Source organism: Leptonychotes weddellii, chromosome 6 (assembly GCF_054177405.1).
Source record: "Leptonychotes weddellii isolate Sample4059 chromosome 6, ASM5417740v2, whole genome shotgun sequence".
In the NCBI taxonomy this organism is placed as follows: domain Eukaryota; kingdom Metazoa; phylum Chordata; class Mammalia; order Carnivora; family Phocidae; genus Leptonychotes; species Leptonychotes weddellii.
Genome location: NC_138374.1, coordinates 94,542,591 through 94,566,267, shown reverse-complemented (window position 1 = coordinate 94,566,267; position 23,677 = coordinate 94,542,591). Strand labels below are relative to the sequence as shown.

The 23,677-nt window shown below is 38.8% G+C and overlaps 1 protein-coding gene and 1 non-coding gene across 5 annotated transcripts in view; both read right to left on the bottom strand.

Moving 5' to 3' along the window:
- Positions 1-23,264, bottom strand: part of RASAL2 (RAS protein activator like 2) — a 340,956-nt gene extending 317,692 nt beyond the window's left edge. The window contains exon 1 of one of the 4 annotated variants that reach the window (XM_031037591.2): positions 22,353-23,264. In XM_031037591.2, the coding sequence (XP_030893451.2) occupies positions 22,353-22,554 (202 nt within the window). In that variant the 5' untranslated portion in view covers positions 22,555-23,264. The remainder of the gene's footprint in view (positions 1-22,352) is intronic. The other 3 variants (XM_031037592.2, XM_006742003.3, XM_006742004.3) reach the window with 3 other exon arrangements.
- Positions 4,305-4,494, bottom strand: LOC115943863 (U2 spliceosomal RNA). The gene has a single exon (XR_004078442.1). It is a non-coding gene; the product is annotated as a U2 spliceosomal RNA (small nuclear RNA).
- Positions 23,265-23,677: the final 413 nt, after the last annotated feature.

The window sequence follows — 23,677 nt, the reverse complement described above, 5'->3', positions numbered from 1 at the left end:
AATTTACTTTGCTTGCCAAAAATCAGCACCTTCAAAGAGGGGAAGAAAATATTTCAGTGATTTATTCAGGTCAAATAAGCATTCCCAACTTCCACTCCACCGTTTACGGGAAGACATGTGCTGTGAAATTTGTAATCAGGGTTGTGCCATTAATAGTTTGTGGTATATCTGGAGGAATTTAAAGTAGCGTATGAAGATTTTTTGTTGTATTGAGTTAGACAGCTATGTGAATGACAGCAAAGCGATGTGGTGACCTCCTTGGAGCACTGACTTTGAAAAAGTAAAAGGCACTAAAGAAACCCAACTTGTCAGAGCTCAAGATCATACATACCTGATAATGTGCAAACACCAGATTTGAAATTGCAGAAAGAAAAGAATACTACTGATTTGCCCTTGGACGCGTTCTTATTCAGGCCCAAACCAGATATAGAAGGATGTCTGCTATCAGCCAAAATGGATTAGTAAGGACTAGATTTGCCCTTTGGCCTAAAGCAACTAAAATTATTATTTTCTTATATTAAATCTCTCTGAAAGATAAAACAAAAACAACATCAACAGCTTCATAAGTATTGTAAAATGTATGACAATAGCACAAAGGCCAAAAAGTGAGAAATGGGAGTATAATGTTATAAGGTTCTTACATATACATGAAACAGTATAAAATCACTTGAAGTTAAACTGTTATAAGCTAAAATAAGTATACTATAAAGTAATCACTAAAATAATACAAAAAAGCTAGAAAAAATTACAAAAAAAATACACAATTAATACAAAAAGCATTAAAAGACTAAGAGAGAAAAGAACAGATAGCACAAATAAAAAATAAATAGTAGGATAGATTTAAACCCAACCATTCAATTCAAACCCAACCAATCACATTAAATATAAATAATTAATCATATTAAGTATAGTCTAAATACCCCAGTTGCAAGACTAGATAAAAGATCAAAACCCAATTTTATGCTACCTACAGGAGACTTTTTTTTTTTTAATATTTTATTTATTAATTTGACAGAGAGAGAAACAGCAAGAGAGGGAACACAAGCAGGGGGGGTGGGAGAGGGAGAAGCAGGCCTCCCGCAGAGCAAGGAGCCCGATGCGGGGCTCGATCCCTGAACCCTGGGATCATGCCCTGAGCCGAAGGCAGATGCTCAACGACTGAGCCACCTAGGCGCCCCAGGAGACTTTAAATATAAACAATGAAGTGGGTTAAAAGTAAAAGGATGGAAAAAGATATTCAATATTAACATAAATCTCAAGAAAGTGGGACTGGCTGTATTATTCAGATAAAACAGATTCCAGAACAAAGAATATCACCAGAGATAAAGGGACAGTTTATAACAATAAAGTACGTAACATTATGTCTTCATCAAGAGGATACAATACACCTAAATGCCAATGCTCCTAATAAAGCGTCAATATATGGAGTAAGACCTGGTAGAACTGCAGGAAAAAATTGACAAATCCACAATTACAGCCAAAGACTTCAATAAATCTCTCTCAATAACTAATAGAAAACCAGGAAGAATATAGATTTGCACAATACCATCAACCAACTAGACATAATAGATGTTAATAAAACACTCCACAGCAAAAAATACATATTAAGTGTATACTACATTCTGGGCCATAAAACAAGTCTCGGTAAATTTAAAGGGATTCAAATCATACAAAGTATATTGTTGACCACAAATCAGAAATCAGTAATAAAAAGATAGCTGGAAAACCCTCAAATACCTGAAAATTATATAACATACTTCTACATAGTTCATGGGTCAAAAACAATATATATTTTTTTAAAGAGTTCATTTATTTATTTGACAGAGAGAGACACAGCGAGAGGGGGAACACAAGCAGGGGGAGTGGAAGAGGGAGAAGCAGGCTTCCCGCAGAGCAGGGAGCCCGATGTGGGGCTCGATCCCAGGACCCTGGGATCATGATCTGAGCTGAAGGCAGACACTTAACGACCAAGCCACCCAGGTGCCCCAAAAACAATAATGAAAGAGAAATGAGAGGGGGAAGCAGGCTCCCTGCTACTCTGCCTGATTGTGCTCTCTCTGTCAAATAAATAAAAAATCTTAAAAAAAGAAAGAAAGAAAATGCCTTTACTAGAAAAGAGGAAAGGTCTCAAATCACTGGCCTCAGATTCTACACTAACAAACTAGCAAGCAAAGGAATGACAAATGAAACCCAAAGTACACAGAAGAAAAGAAAAAAGGATCAGAAGAGAAATCAATGAAATTAAAAACAAAGAAAAGAAATTTAAAAAGGCAATGAAACCGAAAGCTGATTCTCAGATCAGTAAAATTGATAAACCTAAACCAGACTGATGGGGGATAAAATATGTAAGACACAAATTTACAATATCAGGAATGAAAGAAGTAACATTGTTAGAGATTCTACAGATATTAAAATAAGGAAATACTGGGGCGCCTGGGTGGCTCAGTCATTAAGCGTCTGCCTTCGGCTCAGGTCATGATCCCGGGGTCCTGGGATCAAGCCCCGCATCGGGCTCCATGCTCCGCGGGAAGCCTGCTTCTCCCTCTCCCACTCTCCCTGCTTGTGTCCCCTCTCTCACTGTGTCTCTGTCAAATAAATAAATAAAATCTTTAAAAAAAATAAAATAAATAAGGAAATACTATGAACATTTTATGCTGATACATTTGACAACTGAGACAAAACTGACATAATCCTACAAAGACACAAACAATAAATGACCTTATATCTATTAAAGAAATTGGATTTGAAGCGAAAAATCTTCCCACAAAGAGAAGTCAAAGTCCAGATGGCTTCTCTGATGAATTTTAACAAATGTACAAGGAATAGTACCAATTCTATACAAACTCTTGCAGAAAATTAAACATGAAAGTAATACCTTACAATGCATACTATGATTTCAGCACATTCTGAAACCAAAGCCAGAGATATCAAAAGAAAACCACAAACCAGTATTTTTCCATGAATATAGATGCAAAATTATTTAACATAATTTTAGCAAAACAAATCAAACAAATTAAGCAACACATAAAAAGGTTAATAACACATGACCAAGTAAGGTTTATGCCAGAATGGCAAGTTGGTTTCAAAAGTCAGTGTAATTAGGGGTGCCTGGGTGGCTCAGTTGGTTAAGCGTCTGCCTTTGGCTCAGATCATGGAACTGGGGTCCTGGGATCAAGCCCCATGCTGGGCTCCCTGCCGCTGCTTCTCCCTCTCCCTCTGCCCCCCACCCCTCGCCAGGTCATGCTGTCTCAAATAAAAATAAAATCTTTTTTTTTTTTTTAAGATTTTATTTATTTGAGAGACAGAGAATGAGAGACACAGAGCATGAGAGGGAGGAGGGCCAGAGGGAGAAGCAGACTCCCTGCCGAGCAGGGAGCCCGATGCGGGACTTGATCCCGGGACCCCAGGATCATGACCTGAGCCGAAGGCAGTCGCTTAACCAACTGAGCCACCCAGGCGCCCCAAAATAAAATCTTTTTTAAAAAAAAATCAATGTAGGGGCGCCTGGGTGGCTCAGTCGTTAAGCGTCTGCCTTCGGCTCAGGTCATGATCCCAGGGTCCTGGGGTCGAACCCTGCATCGGGCTCTCTGCTCGGCGGGAAGCCTGCTTCTCCCTCTCCCACTCCCCCTGCTTGTGTTCCCTCTCTCGCTGTCTCTCTCTCTGTTGAATAAATAAATAAAATCTTAAAAAAAAAATGTAATTAATATTAAAAGACTAAAAGAAAAAATATATGATCATCTCAATAAAGAAAATGCATTTCACAAAAAAATTCAACATCCATTCCTGATTTAATAAGCAAAAAACAACCCTCTTAAGAAACTAGGAACAGAAGAAAACGTCTTCAAATTGATAAAGGGCATCTTACAGAAAAACAACAACAACAAAAAACCAAAGCTAACATCACACTTAAATGGTAAAAGACTGAAAATTTTTTCTTTTTTTAAAAGTAAGTTCTATGCCCAATGTGGGGCTTGAATTCATGACCCAGAGATCAAGAGTCACATGCTCTACTGACTGAGCCAGCCAGGAGTCCCTGAACATTTTTCAGCTAAAAGAAGAAAGGATGTCTGCTCCCATCATTTCTATTAAGCATCATCCTGAAAGTTCTAGCCAATGTAATCAGGCAAGAAAAAATAATAAAAGGCATCCTGTTTGGAAAAGAAGTAAAACTGTCTTTATATGCAGAGAATATATATGATTCTCTATACAGAAAAGCCAATTTAATCTACAAAAAAATTCACTAGAGATAGCAAATGAGTTTATTAGCAAGTCTGTAGAATACAAAATGAAATGCAAAAATCTATTATCGTTCTGTATACTAGCTACAAATAATTGAATTAAATTTTTTTAAATCATACAAGCTGTAATATTATCAAAACTATGAAATACTCAGGGGCAAATTTAACCAAAAATGTGCAAGACCGTATACTGAAAACTTTAAACTGATAAGAACAGATACTACACTTGATCTTAGCCAAAAGGCCGAGAAGCAATATATACTGAAAACTTTGTAGAGAGAAATTAAAGACAAAATAGAGACATGTACTGAATTGAAAGACTTGATATTGTTATGATATTAATCCCCTAGCAGACTGACTCTAAAATTTATATGGGCACGGCAAATGACTAGACTAGCCAAAATAACTTTTTTCTTTTTTAAAAATTTTATATACTTATTTATTTGAGAGAGAGAGAGAGAATGCATGCATATGAGTGGGGGGGGGGGTGAGGAGGGTGGGGGAGGGGGGTGTAGAGGGGTAGGGAGAGAGATAATCACAACCCTGAGATCACAACCTGAGCCGGAACTGACAGTCAGACACTTAACTGACTGAGCCATCCAGGCGCCCTGGCCAAAATAGCTTTTAAAAAGAAAAACAAAGTTAGAGGATTTATACCTGACCTCAAAACTTTTTTTTTTTTTTTAAAGATTTTATTTATTTGACAGAGAGAGCACAAGCAGAGGGAGAGAGAGGGAGAAGCAGGCTCCCTGCTGAGCAAGGAGCCCGATGTGGGACTCAATCCCAGGACCCTGGGATCATGACCCAGGCCGAAGGCAGCTGCTTAACCGACTGAGCCACCCAGGCATCCCTGACCTCAAAACTTATTATAAAATTATAGTAATTGGGTGCCTGGGTGAATTTTGATGATGTTGATTTTTTTTTTCCTTCTGTGGGTTGTGCTTTTGGTTTTTATTTCAGAAATCTTTATCTCAGGGGCATGAGTTTGAGCCCCACATTGCGTGTAGACTTACTAAAAATAAATAAACTTTAATAAAAAGAAAATCTTCATGTAGCCCTAGATCACAAAGATTTTCTCCCTCTGGCCCTCCCCCCTCTCATGCTCTCTCTGCCTCATTCTTTCTCTCTCAAATAAATAAAATCTTAAAAAAAAAAAAAAAAAGACTTGTATACAAATGTTCACAGAAGCTTTATTTGTCATAGTCAAAAAAATGCAACCCAAATGTTCATCAAAAGGTGAACTGATAGGCGTGCCTGGGTGGCTCAGTCACTTAAGTGTCCGACTCTTGATTTCCTCTCAGCCTGCATCGGGTTCTGTGCTCAGCAGATTGTGCTTGAGATTCACTCTCTCCCTTTCACCCTCACCCCCACATGCACATGCTCTCTCCCTCTAAAATAATAAATAAATAAGGTGAACTGATAAATAATTGTGGAATAGCCAATGGAATTCAATACTACTCAGCAATACAAAGAAATTAACTACTGATATGTGAAACAACATGGATGAATCTCAAAATGTTCTGAACAAAAGAAGCCAGACTAGAAATAAGTATATATTGTATGATTCCATTTATTCAAAATTCTTGAAAACCTAAACTAATCCATAAAGACAGAAAGCATATTACTGTTTATCTGGTCATGTGGTAGGAGGGATGGGGCAGTCAGATTACAAAGGGAGGCAAGGAAACTTTTCAGAGGAACTAGATGCTCATTTTCTTGATTGTGGTGATGGTTGCACAGTTACTAACATATTTCAAAACCTATCAAATTATACTTTAAATATGTATAGTTGCATATCAAAAACATCATATGAACTCATATTTTTAAAGATGTATGAACTCGGGGCACCTGGGTGGCTCAGTCGGTTAAGAATCTGCCTTCAGCTCAGGTCATGATCCCAGGGTCCTGGGATCAAGCCCTGAATCAGGGCTCCCTGCTCAACGGGAAGGCTGCTTCTCCTTCTCCCTTTCCTTCTCCCTCTAACCACCCCACCCCCACTCATGCTCTCTCTCTCTCAAATAAAAATCTTTAAAAAAAAAAAAGATGAACTGATCAGAACTTAAGACTATACCTCACTTCCCCTTGCTACATTGTCCATAGCTCAAAAAAAAATCACAGATTTTGAGAAATTACAATCTATTAGTAGGAAAGAAGTTAAATTTCAGAACCAATTCACACATTTTACTATGTATAAATCATCCTTTATGTTTCTGAGTCCTTGAAATACAAACTTCAGGATAGATTAAAATTATAAAGCATATGTACCACAAGGATAGCCAGGTTCAAGAAGAACTAAGAGGAAAGCAGGTAAGATCCATCAAGAGGCCACTGTTCCTGGGCTTTTAGAGAAGCACATGTGAATTCTATAAATATCCTAAAATATCTGCTATCTGGCCAAACTCTGATCAATATTTGGTTTTACCTGGCTCTATGAAAGCAGATCCTCTTTTTAGAATTAATGAAAGTGGAGAGCCACCTGAAATGTAAATCCTGGAATAAATAAAGCTACGTCCCAAATGAATACAACTCATGGTTCTTAAGACGGTGTGGTCTCTTAAATTTCAGTATTCTCAGTGTCTCGATCAAACAAACAACAGGCCTAGAAAGGCATTCTTTTATTTAAAAAACAATTTTCCTATTTTGTATTACTGCTAAAAATACATAAATTTTAGTTAGCTAACAGGCTTAACTTTTTTTAAATATAGCAATATCATGGGGTGCCTGGATGGTTCAGTCAGTTAAGCATTCAACTCTTGATTTCAGCTCAGGTCACGATCTCAGGGTCGTGAGATCAATCCCCCCTTTGGGCTCCACACTGAGCGTGGAGCTTGCTTAGGATTCTCCCTCGCCCTCTGCCCCTCCCCATCCCCAGCCATGTGCTCTCTTTCTCTCTCTAAAAAAAAAAAAAAAGAAAGAAATATCATACTGTTCATCCACATACAGCTTTCTCATGTTGTATACAGTTAATAAAACTTGGACAATTCTTTTTTTTTTTAAGATTTTATTTATTTATTTGAGACAGAGAGAATGAGAGGGAGGAGGGTCAGAGGGAGAAGCAGACTCCCTGCCGAGCAGGGAGCCCGATGCGGGACTCGATCCCAGGACTCCAGGACCATGACCTGAGCCGAAGGCAGTCGCTTAACCAACTGAGCCACCCAGGCGCCCCAAAACTTGGACAATTCTACAAAGATATTCAGAAACATTGTAACACCCAAAGCATATCCAGCAGATCAAATGTCATCAGTTTACAGTTATGGTGGTATATAAAACACATAGGTAAACTACAGGTTCAAGGTTCAAATTAACAAACATCACACTTTATGCTTTTATAGTAACAGTTTGAATTTTTTATAGGTGTGAAGCCAAATTATATAGTAGTTAAGAACGTAACTCAAGAGCGAACTGCCTGGATTCAAATCCCACATCTGCCACTTACTTCCTATACACCATGAGCAAGTTCCTTTACAACTCTATGACTCTGATTCCTCATCTACAAAATGAGGGTAATAAAAGTATTTACTTCATATGGTATTCATGAAGATTAAATAAATTCATAGGGATAAAGCACCCAGAACTGTGCCTGGCTCATCATAAGCACCCAAGAAGTTTCACTTTGTCATTATTGTTGCTGCTATAATTATGCTCATGATTGGCCCCATTACTAGAGTTAAGATTAGTATATGGGATAATTAACACTATCACTGACAATTTAAAAAATACAAATATATCGACTAAGAACTAATATAAAACAAGGATTTGAAAAGACAGTTTTCCAAATAAAATCTAAAAATAGCCAATAAACACATGAAAAGATACTCAATACCACTAATCATTAGGGAAATGAAAATCAAAACCACAATGAGATACCACTTCACACCTACTAAGATGGCTATAATCAAAAAGAATGGAAAATAACAATAAATAAGTGTGAGCAAGAATGTGGAGACACTGGAATCCTTGTGTATTACTGGTAGGAATATAAAAGGGTACAGATACTGTGGAAAAGTTTGGCTGTTTCTCGAAAGGTTAAACAGAACTACCCTAAGATCCAGCAATTCTACTCCTAGGTACATATCCAAAAAAACTGAAAGCAACTTCTCAATGAGATATTTGCACACCAGTGTTCATAGAAGCATTATTCACAATAACCAAGAGGTGGAAACAACCCAGTATCCACCCACAGATGAATAAACAAAATGTTATATATACTTACAATGGAAAATTATTTGGCCATTAAAAGAATGAAATTTTGATATAAGCTACAAGGATGATACAAGCCACCTTGAAGACATTATGTTTAGTGAAATAAGCCAGACACAGAAGGAAAAATATTGTATGATTCTACTTGTATGAAGTACCTAGAATAGACAAATTCATAGAGACAGGAAGTAGAATAGAGGTTACCAGGAGGGGGAAAAGGACAGTTATTGTTTACCAGGTACAGAGTGTTTGTTGGGGATAATGAAAATAATTTGAGTATAGATAGTGCTGAGGATTACACAACATTGTGACTGTATTTTTAAAAATAACCTTTTTAAGATTTTATTTTTATGTAATCTCTATACCCAACGTGGGGTTCAAACTTACAACCCCAAGATCAAGAGTCCCATGGTCCACAGCCTGAACCAGCCAGGTGCCCCAGGACTGTATTTGAATTGTACACTTACAAATGGTTAAAATGAAATTTAGTATGTATATTTTACCACACACACACAAAAAGAATCTACTGGTTATTCTATCAAGCATTTTCACTTTTATTGCTGCAGTTCACCAAAGAAGAACTCGATATCCATTCTTAACTACGTAACTCTGAAAGAGGCAGAGAGCATTAATAAGACCTACTGCTAAACCCTAAAACAACTTAGAAAAGAATTAAAATGCTACTTTAAACAGCTTGTGATACATTTTAACACAAATATATTAAATTGGAAACAGTAATTATGAACTTAGATAATAAAGATAGGGTAATCTTTCAAAAAAAACAAAAAAGGTACTGGATTGGAACTGATTCCAACCTTACCCAGATTCTGATCTTACTTCACCAAGAATCTTTAAAGCATTAACTATTTCATGACTACTTCCCCCCAAAAATAAAGACTTACCATGTTTCATAAATTTGTTGAAAGAAAAAAAAAAAAACAGGCTATTTCAGATTGCAGGAAAAATTTGTAAAAACATAATTTTATATAATATGCTTACAAGTAAATGGAATAACATTACTGATTATATAAGAGAAACATCATTGTTAGTTAAGTTTCAGAAAAAGAAAGATTACTGGCCAATAGCTATAACACAGTAACACCTCTTCAAGGTGACGCTCTGGCCTGACAATCAAGATTTATACCAAAAACATAACCTAAAGTGCAACTGACTAAAAATTTCCTCTTAAGACTTTCTGACTTAAACAAAACAGCAAGAAATATGGCCCTATCAAATCTTCTGGATTACCTTTCTATTTTAATAGGAATCACCACAGGTGATGCTGTTCTTTCTTAACCATGTTATCAAGCTAGATTAAAAAATAGTCATATAAATCTTCATGTCTATAAAAAGGAAAACTATGAAGTTTTTATGAAACCAGAAAATACTAAAGAGAGTTTTTTCTTAGATATCAAAACATGTCTTTTGTTAGTATTGTCCTGGCCATCTTTTTCAAGGTCTATTTGTTGCTACAAACTTATCACCAACCACCTGGGAAAAACTAGCCCATTTCAAAATTGGAACATGCGTTATAAAGGCCTTGGGTTTCCTCATTCAGAGGCATTCTTGAAGTTTACAAATATAGGACCCCTGGGTGGCTCAGTCCGTTAAGCGTCTGCCTTTGGATCAGGTCATGATCCCAGGGTCCTGGGATTGAGTCCCTCCCTCTCCCTCTGCCCTCCGCCCTGCCCATGTTCTCTCTTTCTCTCTCACTGACTCTCTTGCTTGCTCTCAAATAAATAAAATCTTAAAAAAAAAAAAAAATTTACAAATACAAAGAATTGTATGTAGTGAAGCCTAAGGGAATCATGGGAGCAAGATATTTATATTTTATATCCTGCCCAAATTTAATCTAAACAAAATTTCCTACAAGCCTCCACAAATATTAACTAGGTACAGGATTCCTAGTTTCACTTCCAAACTGCTCTATATCATTGTCAAAAGTTAAACTACTTTGTTCCTTTCTAAGTTTGCTCCTTTCTGACTTAGTAAGGCAAGCTTATGATTATATAATACATGCTAAATAAAACAGCTAACTGATAAAAGAAAATGTGGGTATGATTCCAACTATATAGAATTCTGGAAAAGGCAAACTATAGCGACAGTAAAAATATCAGTGGTTGTCATGGGTAGGGGGTAGGGGATATGAAGAGATGAATAAACAGAGCACAGAGGATAAAGGCAGTGAAAATATTCTGTAGGAGGGGCACCTGGCAGCTCAGTGAATGGAGCATGCCACTCTTGATCTCGGGGTTGTGAGTTGGAGCCCCATGTTGGTATGGAGATTACTTAAAAAATAAAATCAAAAGGAGGGAAGGAAGGAGGATGGAAGAAAGGAAGGAAGGAAAAGAATATAAGGAAAAGAAAGGAAACTAAAGGAGAAAAAGAAAGATTGATTGATTCTGTATGATACTAAAATAGTAGATACATGTCACTCATTTGTCCAAACCCACAAAATTTATACACCAAGAGTGAACCCTAGTATGAACTACAGACTTTGTCTGATAATGATGTGTTAATGTAGGTTCATCAACTGTAACAAATGTGTCACTCTGGCCAGAGATGTTGATATTCGGGGAGGTTATGCAGATGTCGGGACAAGGAATATATGGTAAATCTCCATACCTTCCTCTCAATTTTGCTGTGAATCTAAATCTGCTCTAAAAAAAGTACTTAAAAAAAAAAGAAAATTTGGTTAATTGGTTGTCTATATAAACTATGATTTTCCAGAGTCTAATTCATTTTCCTACCCTTTTTTTTCTGAAGAAAAGATTTTCAGTTAATTTTGTCATTAATGTTAATTCTCGTTGCCATTCCTTGAATTAGGCTTTGTGTGACATAATAAACCTCCCTAGAATATACCTAAATAAAACCCATGCTAAAACCTCAGTCCTTAACACAGTACTATATAAGACATACACCTTAGTCGTTCATCCAGCTAAAACTAAATGAACTTATATTCAAAACATGTTCAAAAGAATTTTGGGGGCGCCTGGGTGGCTCAGTTGGTGAAGCATCTGCCTTCGGCTTGGGTCATGATCTCAAGGTCCTGGGATCAAGCCCCGCAGCTCAGCGGGGAGTCTGCTTCTACCTCTCCCTCTGCTGCTTCCCCTGCTTGTACTCTCTCTGTCAAATAAATAAATAAATCTTTAAAAAAAAAAAAAAAGAATTTTCATGAATGTCACTTCCTTCTTAATACTCTGAGAAACAAAGAGTAGAAGGAGGACACCAAGAGCTGAGAGGAAAGCCACCAACTATGTTCTTAGAGTATTTGAACCATTATGTGTCTATGTCAGGTTATTTCAGTTGGACTCTAATAGTATAAATAAAGCCACGGTCATGGATTTGACCCTTAGCAGACCAACTGCTTTGACTCTATACTCATGCCCTTCCCTCTTTCATTTGGAAATATGCCATTAATGAAAAGGAATACCACTGGAAAAAAACAACTCCATTTTTTGAAGGGCAGTGTTATTAGCATTAGAACTCTGAGGACTTTTAATACGTGCTAAATAATGCTTAAGGCACTATATGAAAGCTACGCAAAAACTGCTACTGTGAAAGTAGCAATACAGAAGTAGGATTTAAATTACAGGCCATAATTTCATATATTTGTGGTAGGAATTGCTTTCCAGGAAGGTCACACCAATTTGGTACCAAGTCTCAGGCCTTTAAAGACATACTCTTCGGGGCACCTGGGTGGCTCAGTTGTTAAGCGTTTGCCTTCGGCTCAGGTCATGATCCCAGGGTCCTGGGATCGAGCCCCACATCGGGCTCCCTGCTTGGCGGGAAGCCTGCTTCTCCCTCTCCCACTCCCCCTGCTTGTGTTCCCTCTCTCGCGGTGTCTCTCTCTGTCAAATAAATAAATAAAATCTTAAAAAAATAAATAAATAAAGACATACTCTTCTAGTAATTCAGCCTAAGGGAACAGTGAGAAGTTCAAAGATTTGTGCACAAAGACAATCAGTAGACTATTAATATACAAATTTAGAAAAATGTTAATGTCTAAAATAGGATAGTGGTTAAATAAGTTATATTAAATTATACTCATTAACAAATTATGTTTTCATATTATAAAGGCTTAGTAATAAAACAGTGTGATACTGACACATCAATATAGACAGACCAACAGAATAGAGTAGAAAATCTTGAAAGAAACAAAACATATAAATGGTAGTCTACCAAAGGATAGAGAAGTCATCTTAAACCAGTGGAGAAAAGATGAGTTATTCAACAAATGGTGTTAGGACAACTGGAAAGCCATCTTTCTAAAAATGAAATTGTATCTGTATCTCATACCTTATAGCAGGATGAATTCCAAATGGTTCAAAGATTTAAGTATAAAAAATGAAAACAAAGAAGTACTTGACAAACCATGGAAGAATTATTTTATAACCTCAGAATAGGAAAGGCCATGCTAACTATAACATAAAAACAAAGAGCCATAAAAGAGCGAATACATTCAACTTCATGAAAATAATTTTCTTATAGAGAGGGAAAGAAAAGACAAATGAAAATACTGGCAACTCATTACAGATAAAAGTCTCCTTATTTAATAAGGAGTTCCTACAAATCACTAGGAAAAAGATCCAACAACCCAATAAAAATGGGCAAAAGATATGTACAATTCACAGAAAAGGATGTATGTATTTAAATGGCTCTGTAAGACAATCAATGTAAGAGATATGAAAAATTAAATTTAAAACTATTTCATCAATTAGATTGTCATATTCAAAAATTCTTGATAATTCCCCATGTGTAGAGAGATAGGCATTCTCATACACTGCTGGCAAAATAGAAATAGTTACAACCTATAACAAGAGCAATTTGGAAATATCTTTCAAAATTACAAGTACACATATCTTTGACCTAGCGATTCTATGAACTTTCTTACAAAAATATTCATACACAAGCAAAATGGCTTATATTCAAGATTATTCACTGTATTATCACTTGTACCAGGAAAACTTGGGGACTGGTTAAATAAATTATGATTCATTCAGGCATTATATAGCCACAAAAAGAATGAGGAACTGCTTTACAAACTGACAGGAAACTATGTCAAAAATATATTAATAAGTGTGTAGAGAGAGGGGATGTGAGGCAGGAATAACACAAGGTGCAGATAAATTCCTTTAACGGGTTATCATTTGTATAAAAAAGGAGAAAAAAGCAATATACACAGTAAAAACTATTATAATATCAATTCAGATATAAAGCAATTAACAACTGGCTCCAGACCCCCAGAACTCCCAGCCAACTTCCTTTGCGGGCCTGCTCCAGTCCATTCACTAACCTTGAAAAAAACATGACCTTACATTTTTGTGAACGAAATTTCTTGGACCCCACTCTCGGTGGAGTTTTTACATATCTATTTATCTGTTTCTCTGGGCAGGGAATAGGTATGCTGAGCATACACAAGAATTTCAAACATTTATTGATTGTGTGGAGTGAACAATGATTGCCTGCCAGATGGTAAGTGAGGGGTATGGAGGAGGGGTGACAGAGATCTCACGGAATATCTTTTTATGTCTTTTGAATATTGAAAGATGGAAATGTTTACCTATGTTTTTAATTATATTTAAAAATAAAAACATATTTGAAAAAGTTTTAAACTTTTTTAAAAACCTAAGAAAATACACTGTTAGAAATAAGGGAGGATAGGGCGCCTGGGTGGCTCAGTCGTTAAGCGTCTGCCTTCGGCTCAGGTCATGATCCCAGGGTCCTGGGATCGAGCCCCGCATCGGGCTCCCTGCTCCGCAGGAAGCCTGCTTCTCCCTCTCCCACTCCCCCTGCTTGTGTTCCTGCTCTCGCTCTCTCTCTGTCAAATAAATAAATCTTTGAAAAAAAAAGAAACAAGGGAGGATTTAAAATAATATGCAATGATACCAAATACATACAAAAAAGTACAATTTTTGCACAGAAAAGACAAGGATAAAATACAACAAAATATTAAAAGAACAGTTATATCTGAGAGGTGTAATTACAGGTGACTTTAATTTTCTTTGGCTTTTCCTATAATTCAAATTCATTAAGCACTATTATACTCATAATAAGAAAAAAGGTATTAATTTTTTAATGCTATGAATCAGAGAGGTCAGAAATTTAAAAAGGCAGAAACTTATTAGGTATTATCCAGGTTTCTAAGCATCATAAATGAAACATTCAAATTTCCTTAAAACATTACTTCCAATTACAGAATAAAGAATTTATGGATAAAAAATTTAGAGATGAAAAATATTTAATCTGTCCTCTGCTCTACCTCTTAACAATCACATTATGAGATTATTCTCATCCTCCTACTTTCTGGATGTTTTGTCCATTTTTGTTTTCTGTTACCTAGGTAATGGTACTTCCAGCATTTCCCTTAAAGACTGTGAAACTAACAATCTGGTATTTCTCACTGTCCAGTTTTCCTGACCTTCAGTTTTGAAAGGCCATCTCCCTAAGGGAAAGCAGTAAGATCTAAAAGCTAAAACAGGAGGCTGAGGAATCTGAGGTTAGAGTTCTAATCCTGACAAACTGTGGAATTTGTCTCCAATTTTGGGAATAAGCTAAACTTCCTGATCCAGTTTCCTCAATGAGGTAACTTAAAGGATTGTTTTGAAAATATTTAGGACTATCAACTTTAAAGTTTTCTTTAACTTTCCACACTATTCTTTTGAATTTTGTTTTCTTGCCTTATGTCAAATATTTTCCTTTGTAAATTTTTGCTCTCCCAAACAGTATCTGCAAGTATTACCAGTCTTTTCAACTCAGGAGTCGGGTAAGGGGTACTTTTAGAAAGCCTACTGAAAATGACACAATATGAACAGAACTTGAGCAATGCTGAAGACAATTTATGGAGGCATAAGAATGCAATCAGGATCTAAATTGGACTCTTATGAGCAAAGGAGACTCGGGCAATGAATTAATGTAACCAACACTTGGTGGGAAGACAAAACTCTGACTCCTAACATCCAAACCTGCTATAGAGATAAGATGATAAATTCTGTATCACAGCCTAGCAAATGAAGTTTTGTCATGCCTTCAAGGGTTCAATTTTAATTTTGTTTACAGCAGACCCACTAATACTACTTACTACCTGGACCTCAGCACATCTTCTTCTCTACCACTTGCATATCAGGTACTTCTTGATGGCTGCCTTCTCATTAGAAAATAAGCTACAGGGTGCCTGGGTGGCTCAGTTGGTTAAGCGACTGCCTTCGGCTCAGGTCATGATCCTGGAGTCCCTGGATCAAGTCCTGCATCGGGCTCCCTGCTCGGCGAGGAGCCTGCTTCTCCCTCTGACCCTCCCCCCTCTCATGTACTCGCTCTCTCTCAAATAAATAAATAAATAAATAAATCTTAAAAAAAAAAGAAAATAAGCTACATTAAATTTGTAAGGGGTTCTCTACCTACAGGTCTTGCGAAGCACTTGATAGCCTCCGGGAAGAAAGGGGTTTTTACAAACATCAGAGAGCAATTATCCCTCTGCCAAGACAGGGTGAAGCAATTTCAGTAGTGCCCTCAGCACACTTCAAACTCCTCTTCCTGGTTAACAAGACCAAACACCTCTCCTGTTACTTAAAAGTTATTCCAAAAGGGAGGGACAAGGGAGCAGACAACTGAATTTTTTCTGGATTAACTCAGGCATTAGTTGAATGCTTTTTTGTGGTTCACCTACTTTAAAAGGTGATCAAATCACTCTGTGCCACTGAAGAGAGCAACTGCAAAGAACAATTACATAAACCCTCTGCTTCAACTTATCTCATCCTTCTTTCTAATGAAAGAAAGCATTAGAAACCACTGCCCTGCCACCACTTCCTTAGTAATCTCAGTAAAACCTATGTGCTTTGTCATGTGAATTCCTTTTTTTCCTTAGCAAATCAGAGAAATTTATTTCATTCAACATAATAAGACACAATTGTACATCATTTTTTAAAGTACATGCACTGAATTTTATGATGTAGAAAAGATAAAGGCACTCTTTGTAAGTGAACTATTCTCAAACAGGTGCATTCTAGAACTTTGCATTATTTATGTCAGAAAATTTGTACATATCCTCAATTCCATACCTCTAATTCCTAAATCCAAAAAGCTCTGAAAACACTTTTTTTTTTTTTTAAAGATTTTATTTATTTTTTAGAGAGCGAGCGAGAGAGAAACAGCATGAGAGGGGAGAGGGTCAGAGGGAGAAGCAGGCTCCCCACTGAGCCGGGAGCCCGATGTGGGACTCGATCCCAGGACCCTGGGATCATGACCTGAGCCGAAGGCAGACGCTTAACCATCTGAGCCACCCAGGCACCCGAAAACACTTTCTTCATAACTTGTTTAGCAGTAAAATCTGACCCTCACTGACATAACACTATTTATAGTCTTAAACCATACTTAGTGTGGATTTTTACTTAACTACAGGAGTATTAATATGATTGATTCCTGGATGTTGCTCCAGACCCCATTAAGAGGGTTATGTCACTGTGTGTGTACACACACACCCTATTTTCTAAAATCAAAAAAATTTTGAATTCTGAAGCACTCTAGTCCTAATGGTTATGGAAAAGAGATTATGTATAGTTCTATTCTTCAAAAATATTTTCATTCTTTGAAAATGAAATAGCAATAGACCAACATGATAGAGGGTAGAAAAATACTAAGATATGATAAAGGAAATTGTACATGTCTCTAACATTAACAGAACACACAATTTAAATGAGATATACTAATTTTCTCTCAAAGAAAAAAAAGGGGGGGGCTATTTGAAATCAATATAATTTAAAATAAACAGTATACTCCTAGGCATTCTCGATAGTTCTCTCTCGTTTCAGTGAACAACTGTCTACTCCTAATGTACATAAAATGTATTGAGAAATTAACGTATCAACCTTCAAAGCTAATGCCACATCCTAAGTACTGAACTCAAGCTTACAATCCCAAGAATTGCTAAAATATTAATAATCATTATAAAAGTTCAATGTATAGTATTTGAGGAAATTAAAACACTTAAGTAACACGAACATGTTTTGGGATGTACTGAGTACACATTCACTGATTTTCTTCGAGCAATCAAGTAGCTAGAGCACACAAAACTTGAACAATTTCATTCATCCACACATTAATACAAAACAGAAGTCAAGCATGGGGTACATATTTAAGACATGTAAGAATGAGTGATTCACTGAGAATATTCAAAGTTAATTATGTTAAGAACATTCCTTATAAGGCCAATGAATTAGTGACATCTTCATATGCACCAAAATGAAACAACTTCTTAGACTTGTTACTGGTTACAATGTTTTAAGTAAATATAGAGGCATATTCTCTAAAAATGCAATGAAACCTATCTCATCCTTTGACTTAATTCATGAAACATAAGCAAAACTATTTACTACAAACAGGGAAAACTGTCCCCCATCAACTCATATGGAGTTCATGAGAAATTCTTACCAAATTCTCATTTGTCACATTTCCAGAATTATATGGTATATGATGCAGTATGATTAATTCTTTTTCTGTTCTGCTTGCTGAAATAGTACCAGCCTTTGGAAAATTTCCAGCAGATCCCTATCAGTCATCAATAAACAATGAGCTATATACTAGCTTAACGGTAAGCAATAATGTTGATGTTATTTATTTTATTAACTGAATATTTTAGATAAGTCCTGCTTATACTATTAAAATCAAAACCATATGACTGCTTGGTGAGCACTTTAGTGTGATAACTTATTTCCCCTCTAGCTATCCAAGGGCACATCTGCGCACACACTCGCAGACCCGTTGTGCTGATGGCTGCAAAGCTCCAATGCAGGCACTAACAGAGACTGGCATCTTCAATGTCTCCCAGTGTCCTGCACTCGCCGTCCATTCATGGTAAAGTAGTTAATTTTAATGTTCTCATTGTTTACCAGAAAGCACAGACAGTGAGGCTGGCTTTGCCGCTCCCGTTTCCTTTTGCTAGGCTGCTGCGCTTTTTCAGCCAATTGACTTTGCTTTGAGGCTATAAATATCTGAAAAATGTTCTGCATTTGATGCTCTTGGATTCTGCATCCATATTTAGCTGTTTGTGGCATGCCTTTGTTTAAGCTACTCTGCCACCCATACAATCAGTCAGGTTGAGATCTGGATGGTCAAAGGACACATGGATCAACATTCAACAGACACTGACTATGAGCAAGGTACCAATCTGCTAGACACGGTGACAATGAAGGGGTGGCAAGATAGGAATACAAAGACAAACAAAACAGATTTCCTGGTATCAAACATTTTATAGTCTTGACAGGGCATGGGCACAACTTATTATAAAACTGTAATAAAACAAATGAAACATTTTACAACTAAAAGAAAATGAAGGCCAGGGCAGCATATTTTCTCTTAGCTATGTCTTAATGATAGGTATTTGTGTTCTAAATATACATCTACCTATTATAAAGCTTGGACAGATTCCAGAAAAAGTTTTCCAATCCTGGCAATACACAAAACTCTAAATATACGTTTTATCAACAAAATAGTCGATAGCAAACTCAAAACAGTGCCTAGTCTTCAAATTTCATGAGGCAAACTAATAAAATATTATTTCCAAAAGTTTCTGTTAAGGTATTCAGTTTGGGGGGGGGTGTTATTGCCGTTTGTTTACTTGTTTGCTTATTGATTTCAAACATAAGTATATGGTAGGGGCGCCTGGGTGGCTCAATCAGTTTAGTGTCTGCCTTTGGCTCAGGCCATGATCCCAGGGTCCTGGGATCAAGCCCCGCATCGGGCTCCCTGCTTGGTGAGGAGCCTGCTTCTCCCTCTCCCACTCCCCCTGCTTGTGTTCCTTCTCTCACTGTCTCTGTCAAATAAATAAAATATTTAAAAAATAAAAGCTCTTGACCTAAAAATAAACAAACAAACAAACAAAAAAACATAAGTATATGGTAGAGGATGTGAATCATAGCCAGAAGCCAGGAGCACTTAATACAGCTCCTTACTTTGTACCCTTTTAAAATCCACATGGTGGGGCGCCTGGGTGGCTCAGTCGTTAGGTGTCTGCCTTCGGCTCAGGTCATGGTCCCAGGGTCCTGGGATGGAGCCCCGCATCGGGCTCCCTGCTCAGTGGGGAGCCTGCTTCTCCCTCTCCCACTCCCCCTGCTTGTGTCCCCTCTCTCGCTGTGTCTCTCTCTGTCAAATAAATAAAATCTTTAAAATAAAATAAAATCCACATGGCTATTTCAGGTTAGTGCTCAAAACTGAATAAGCTTCACCTGAGCAAGATCCCCTTTTCCCCCACCTTCCTATCTTGTCAAAACATTCCAAACAAATATACATCTGCCCTCAACATTCCTGCTTTCACAACCAAGTTCACTGACCTTTTGATAAAAGTCCTCCCCAGAAGCCCCCGACAATCATGATTTAAACTCATTAAGGGTTTTCCTGAAGCCTGTCCCCAAGAGTCAGACTGGAATTGGTAGGCTAAGTTGTAGGTAAAATAATAGGGCAGGCCACAGAATCAGACAACTCTATAGCTAGAATGGACCACAGATACCAATTAGTCCAGATTCTACATTTTATGTAGAAACCTAGAGCCACAGAGTTAAAATTACTTACCCAAAGTTAGACAACCAATTTGTGGCAAAGAAAGAATAAAAACCCTACTTCTCAATCCCCAGTTGTATACTCTAGACTAGGTTTCTGAATTTCTTTTAAAAACATTAGACCACATTCATCAAAGTCTCCTTAAATTGTGTAAAAGAACCTAAATGTTCCAAAACAATCAGAATTGTGAACACACAAAACAAACAAGTAAACAACAAAAAAACAAAAATGAACTAGTGTTTTCCAAACTGATTTTCTACATTCTATTATTATTTTTACTTCAAAGTTTTTCAAAGAGTTATGCAATAGGCAACTTAAAAACTAGCTAAGGACACAGAAAAGCCAAGAATCATTCAGATAGTTTTGGAATATTTACATCAAACTAAAGACAACAAAGGAGTATCCAGGATGAGTGGCCTTAGAGGAAGGAAAGTAGTAGTACTAAACAGTAAATAAAAACATCTGGTTAATTGATAGGGAAGACAAAAAAGTTACAATGCAGTGGAAAGTCTGCAACTTGACACTGAAATGCACAGTACATATGTGCATGAGAAGAGAATATATGTACATATATTTATCCATATATACTTAAGAATACCCACATATCCGTGTGTGTATATATGTATACATACCCCTCACAAATCTACCCCTAAAAATGGACAACAAAAACTTGCACATATTTTTATGGGTTACACGCAAAGAACAGTAATTTACGCTAGGTCTGGAATACCCAAACAGAATAGTTTTGGACACTGAAATATACTCTTGCAGTAACATGGCCTATCTCTAACTTTATGTAAAAAACAATGTGCCAAAGAAATGTATAAGGATAAAAAGGAGGATAGGATGGGAAAATGTAACTATAATATACTCTAATTCAAGCTCATTTTCAGGTTCTCATCAACCTTTGGTATAAGCTATTGGGTAAGTGGGATCGGCAGGTGGATGGAAAATCAGGCACTGAAGTTTTTAATCTGCTGAGAATGAACTGGGTGACCTTGCATCATCTCCTACTTCTTTAATTCTTTCAGGGGCTTAGAATAACATCAAAAACCACGTATAAACATCAAGCAAAATATAAAATGGTACAAATATAAATCCTTAAGAACTGGTTATAAGAACTACAGGATTTTTAAAACTGAAAGGGCCATTAAGAGATTATTAATCCAATTCGTTAACTTTACAGATGAAGAACCAGAGGCTTAAAAAAAAAAGTTACCTGATCTACCCCAAATCACATAGCCACTTACTGGCAGAACCAAGGCAAAAACTCAAATCTCTGAACTCCTTGTTCTGTGATCTTTCTGATAGTGATGGACTTGAAGTCTTGAAATCAACTGAACTATCCAGAGAGGTAACTTCTAAGCCTTGGTCACTCCTGAATAGTAAACATATACCCTCTTCAGAAGATTGAAGGAAAAAAGTATAATGTACTTGATCACTACAGACTTAGATGCACATGACTGGAGGATAACATCTTAACGTTGTCAGTCTTTGATCCCAGGTGCTTCAAATTTGCCCCTTATATTCAGCCACATCACTAATGTCTTGTGTTCACGTGAGTTAAGTGATAAACATCTTGACGTTTTAATATTTTGGGAAGCCACAGCTCAGTCCTGAATTCCAGGCTATAAACCCTTGGGCTAGGAGTTTTCAAAACTGGCATGGTTTTAATGCTGCCACAAGGCTCACCCTAATAGAATATCATCATTCAGTTTTAATTAAAGAGGTGGTTGCTAGGAATGCAGAAAGGGAAAGTTTTAGTGTGTTCATCACTTTTAACTTGCTGAGTAGCAACCCGGTCACTTTACAAAGAGAACCAGAAACAATAGTGCAATCTGACACAATCCACACCCCTTGGACTAAGTGGTTGCCTTTGGGAGAATGAGGTTCAGAAAGAGGTTATAGATTAGTCTGTTCCCACCAAATAAATATTTTTGGTTATTCTATTTTATTATCTTATCCACTGCTAAGCTATTTCATAGTATCTTAGTTTCCAGCCTTGCCTCACTCAAGAGAAAGAAATGAAACTCTGTTCGCTTGATTTCATGGTGTGTTCCATCAGACCTCCCTGAAATCGGCTGACAGTTCCCTTGAAGTTATCACCTAATATATTAAGTCTGCGTAGCCCAACTCCACCTTAAACTTCCTGCAGGTGTCTGAAAAGGTCCAAAGACCATACTGAATGACATCTCTCTACTCAAGCGCCAGCCTGGAGAAACTTGTCAGAAACGCATGCCAGAACAAAAAGGGATGTGGGAAACTGACCCAGAATGGATGGGGACTGAGAATAGGACTTGAGACTAGGGATGAATTTCAGCCAGAGCAAAAACACCAGCCTCTAGGATGGTCTGTGGTCCTTACCGTACACCCGGACCCAGCTCTGTTGCTGGCACACGGACTCCAGAAAGATCCGATCCAACATGCCACCAGCCACGGCCCCACCGACTGGGACAACCGCTTCCAGCTCCTCCGGGGGTAGCGGCGAGTCGGACTCCAGTCCTGGGAACATCTCCGGCCAGGACAGCGCCTCCGCGGCTCCTCCGGACGACGGGGAGAGCTCCATGGTGCCCCAGAGGGACAAGGCGGCGGCGGCGGGGCGGGCGCGCGACTCCGCGCCCTGCCTGCGGGAAAGGGAGGAGGAGAGCGCAGCGGCGGGGGCAAGGACCGGAGCGTCAGCCGGCACGGACGCGGCTCACCTCCTTCCCCGCCGCCCACTGCCCGCGGCTCCGGCGCTGCAGCCCACCTGCAGCCGGCGGGCGGGACCCAGGCCGGGAGGCGGATCCAGCGTGGCCCCGGCCGGGGGTGGGTCCGGGCTCAGGTGTGGGTCCCTCCCGGGAGGGGACGTGGAAGGACCCGGGAGGGGCGGGCGGGCCCCGCGGAGCCGCCTTCCTCAACCCCCGCCGGCGTCTCTCGCGGCTAGATCGGGCTGGGGCTGGGGATGGAGTGGGGCCGGGCAGGGCAGGGCAGGGCTGGGGGCGTCGCCGCCAGGGGCCGCCCCCTCTGACCGGCTCCCGCCGCTGCCTCAGAGGCTCGGAGTGTCCGCTCCCTCAGGGAAGGGGGGCGGTGGCCCCGGGTTCTCGCCCGCCAGTCCTCGGCCCCCACCCCAGGAATGAGCCGGCCCGCCCCCCTAACTCTCAGGCCACGGCTCCCGCCGCGGCTCCGGCTCCGCCACCGATCCCACAAGCCCGGCAGCCGCGGCGGCGGCAGGCGGCATCCCAGGGTGATAGGCCCGAGCAATCGAGGGCCGAGGGCCGGGCCGCGTGTGCAATCGAGTAACGAATCGGAGGAGGAACTGCCACCGAAGGCAGGAAAAATCGGACACCGAATTATTCATCTGGCCAGTCCCGCCTACTTTCTAAAGACCCTCTACCCGACCGCCCAGCAGCGCGCGGTCCGGGTCTCCAGAGCTGCGGCTGAAAGTGGGGACGGTGTGGGGAGGCGGGGTGGAAAAGGGGTGCGGGAAATTTAAAAAGAAAGGAAAAGAGCTTCCCTTCCCCTCTTTCCACCTCTTACCCTTCATGTAGCTATTTATGTATTCATTTATTTGGACCGACATTTCTTTCTTACTGGAGGAAGAGATTAGAGAGGCTGCTTTATTTTACAGTTGCCCTAAGGGAAACGCCTCCTTCCTTCCCAGAGGAGAGTTGGCAGCGGGGTCTGGATTGTGGGATCTGCGCTTTGCGCCC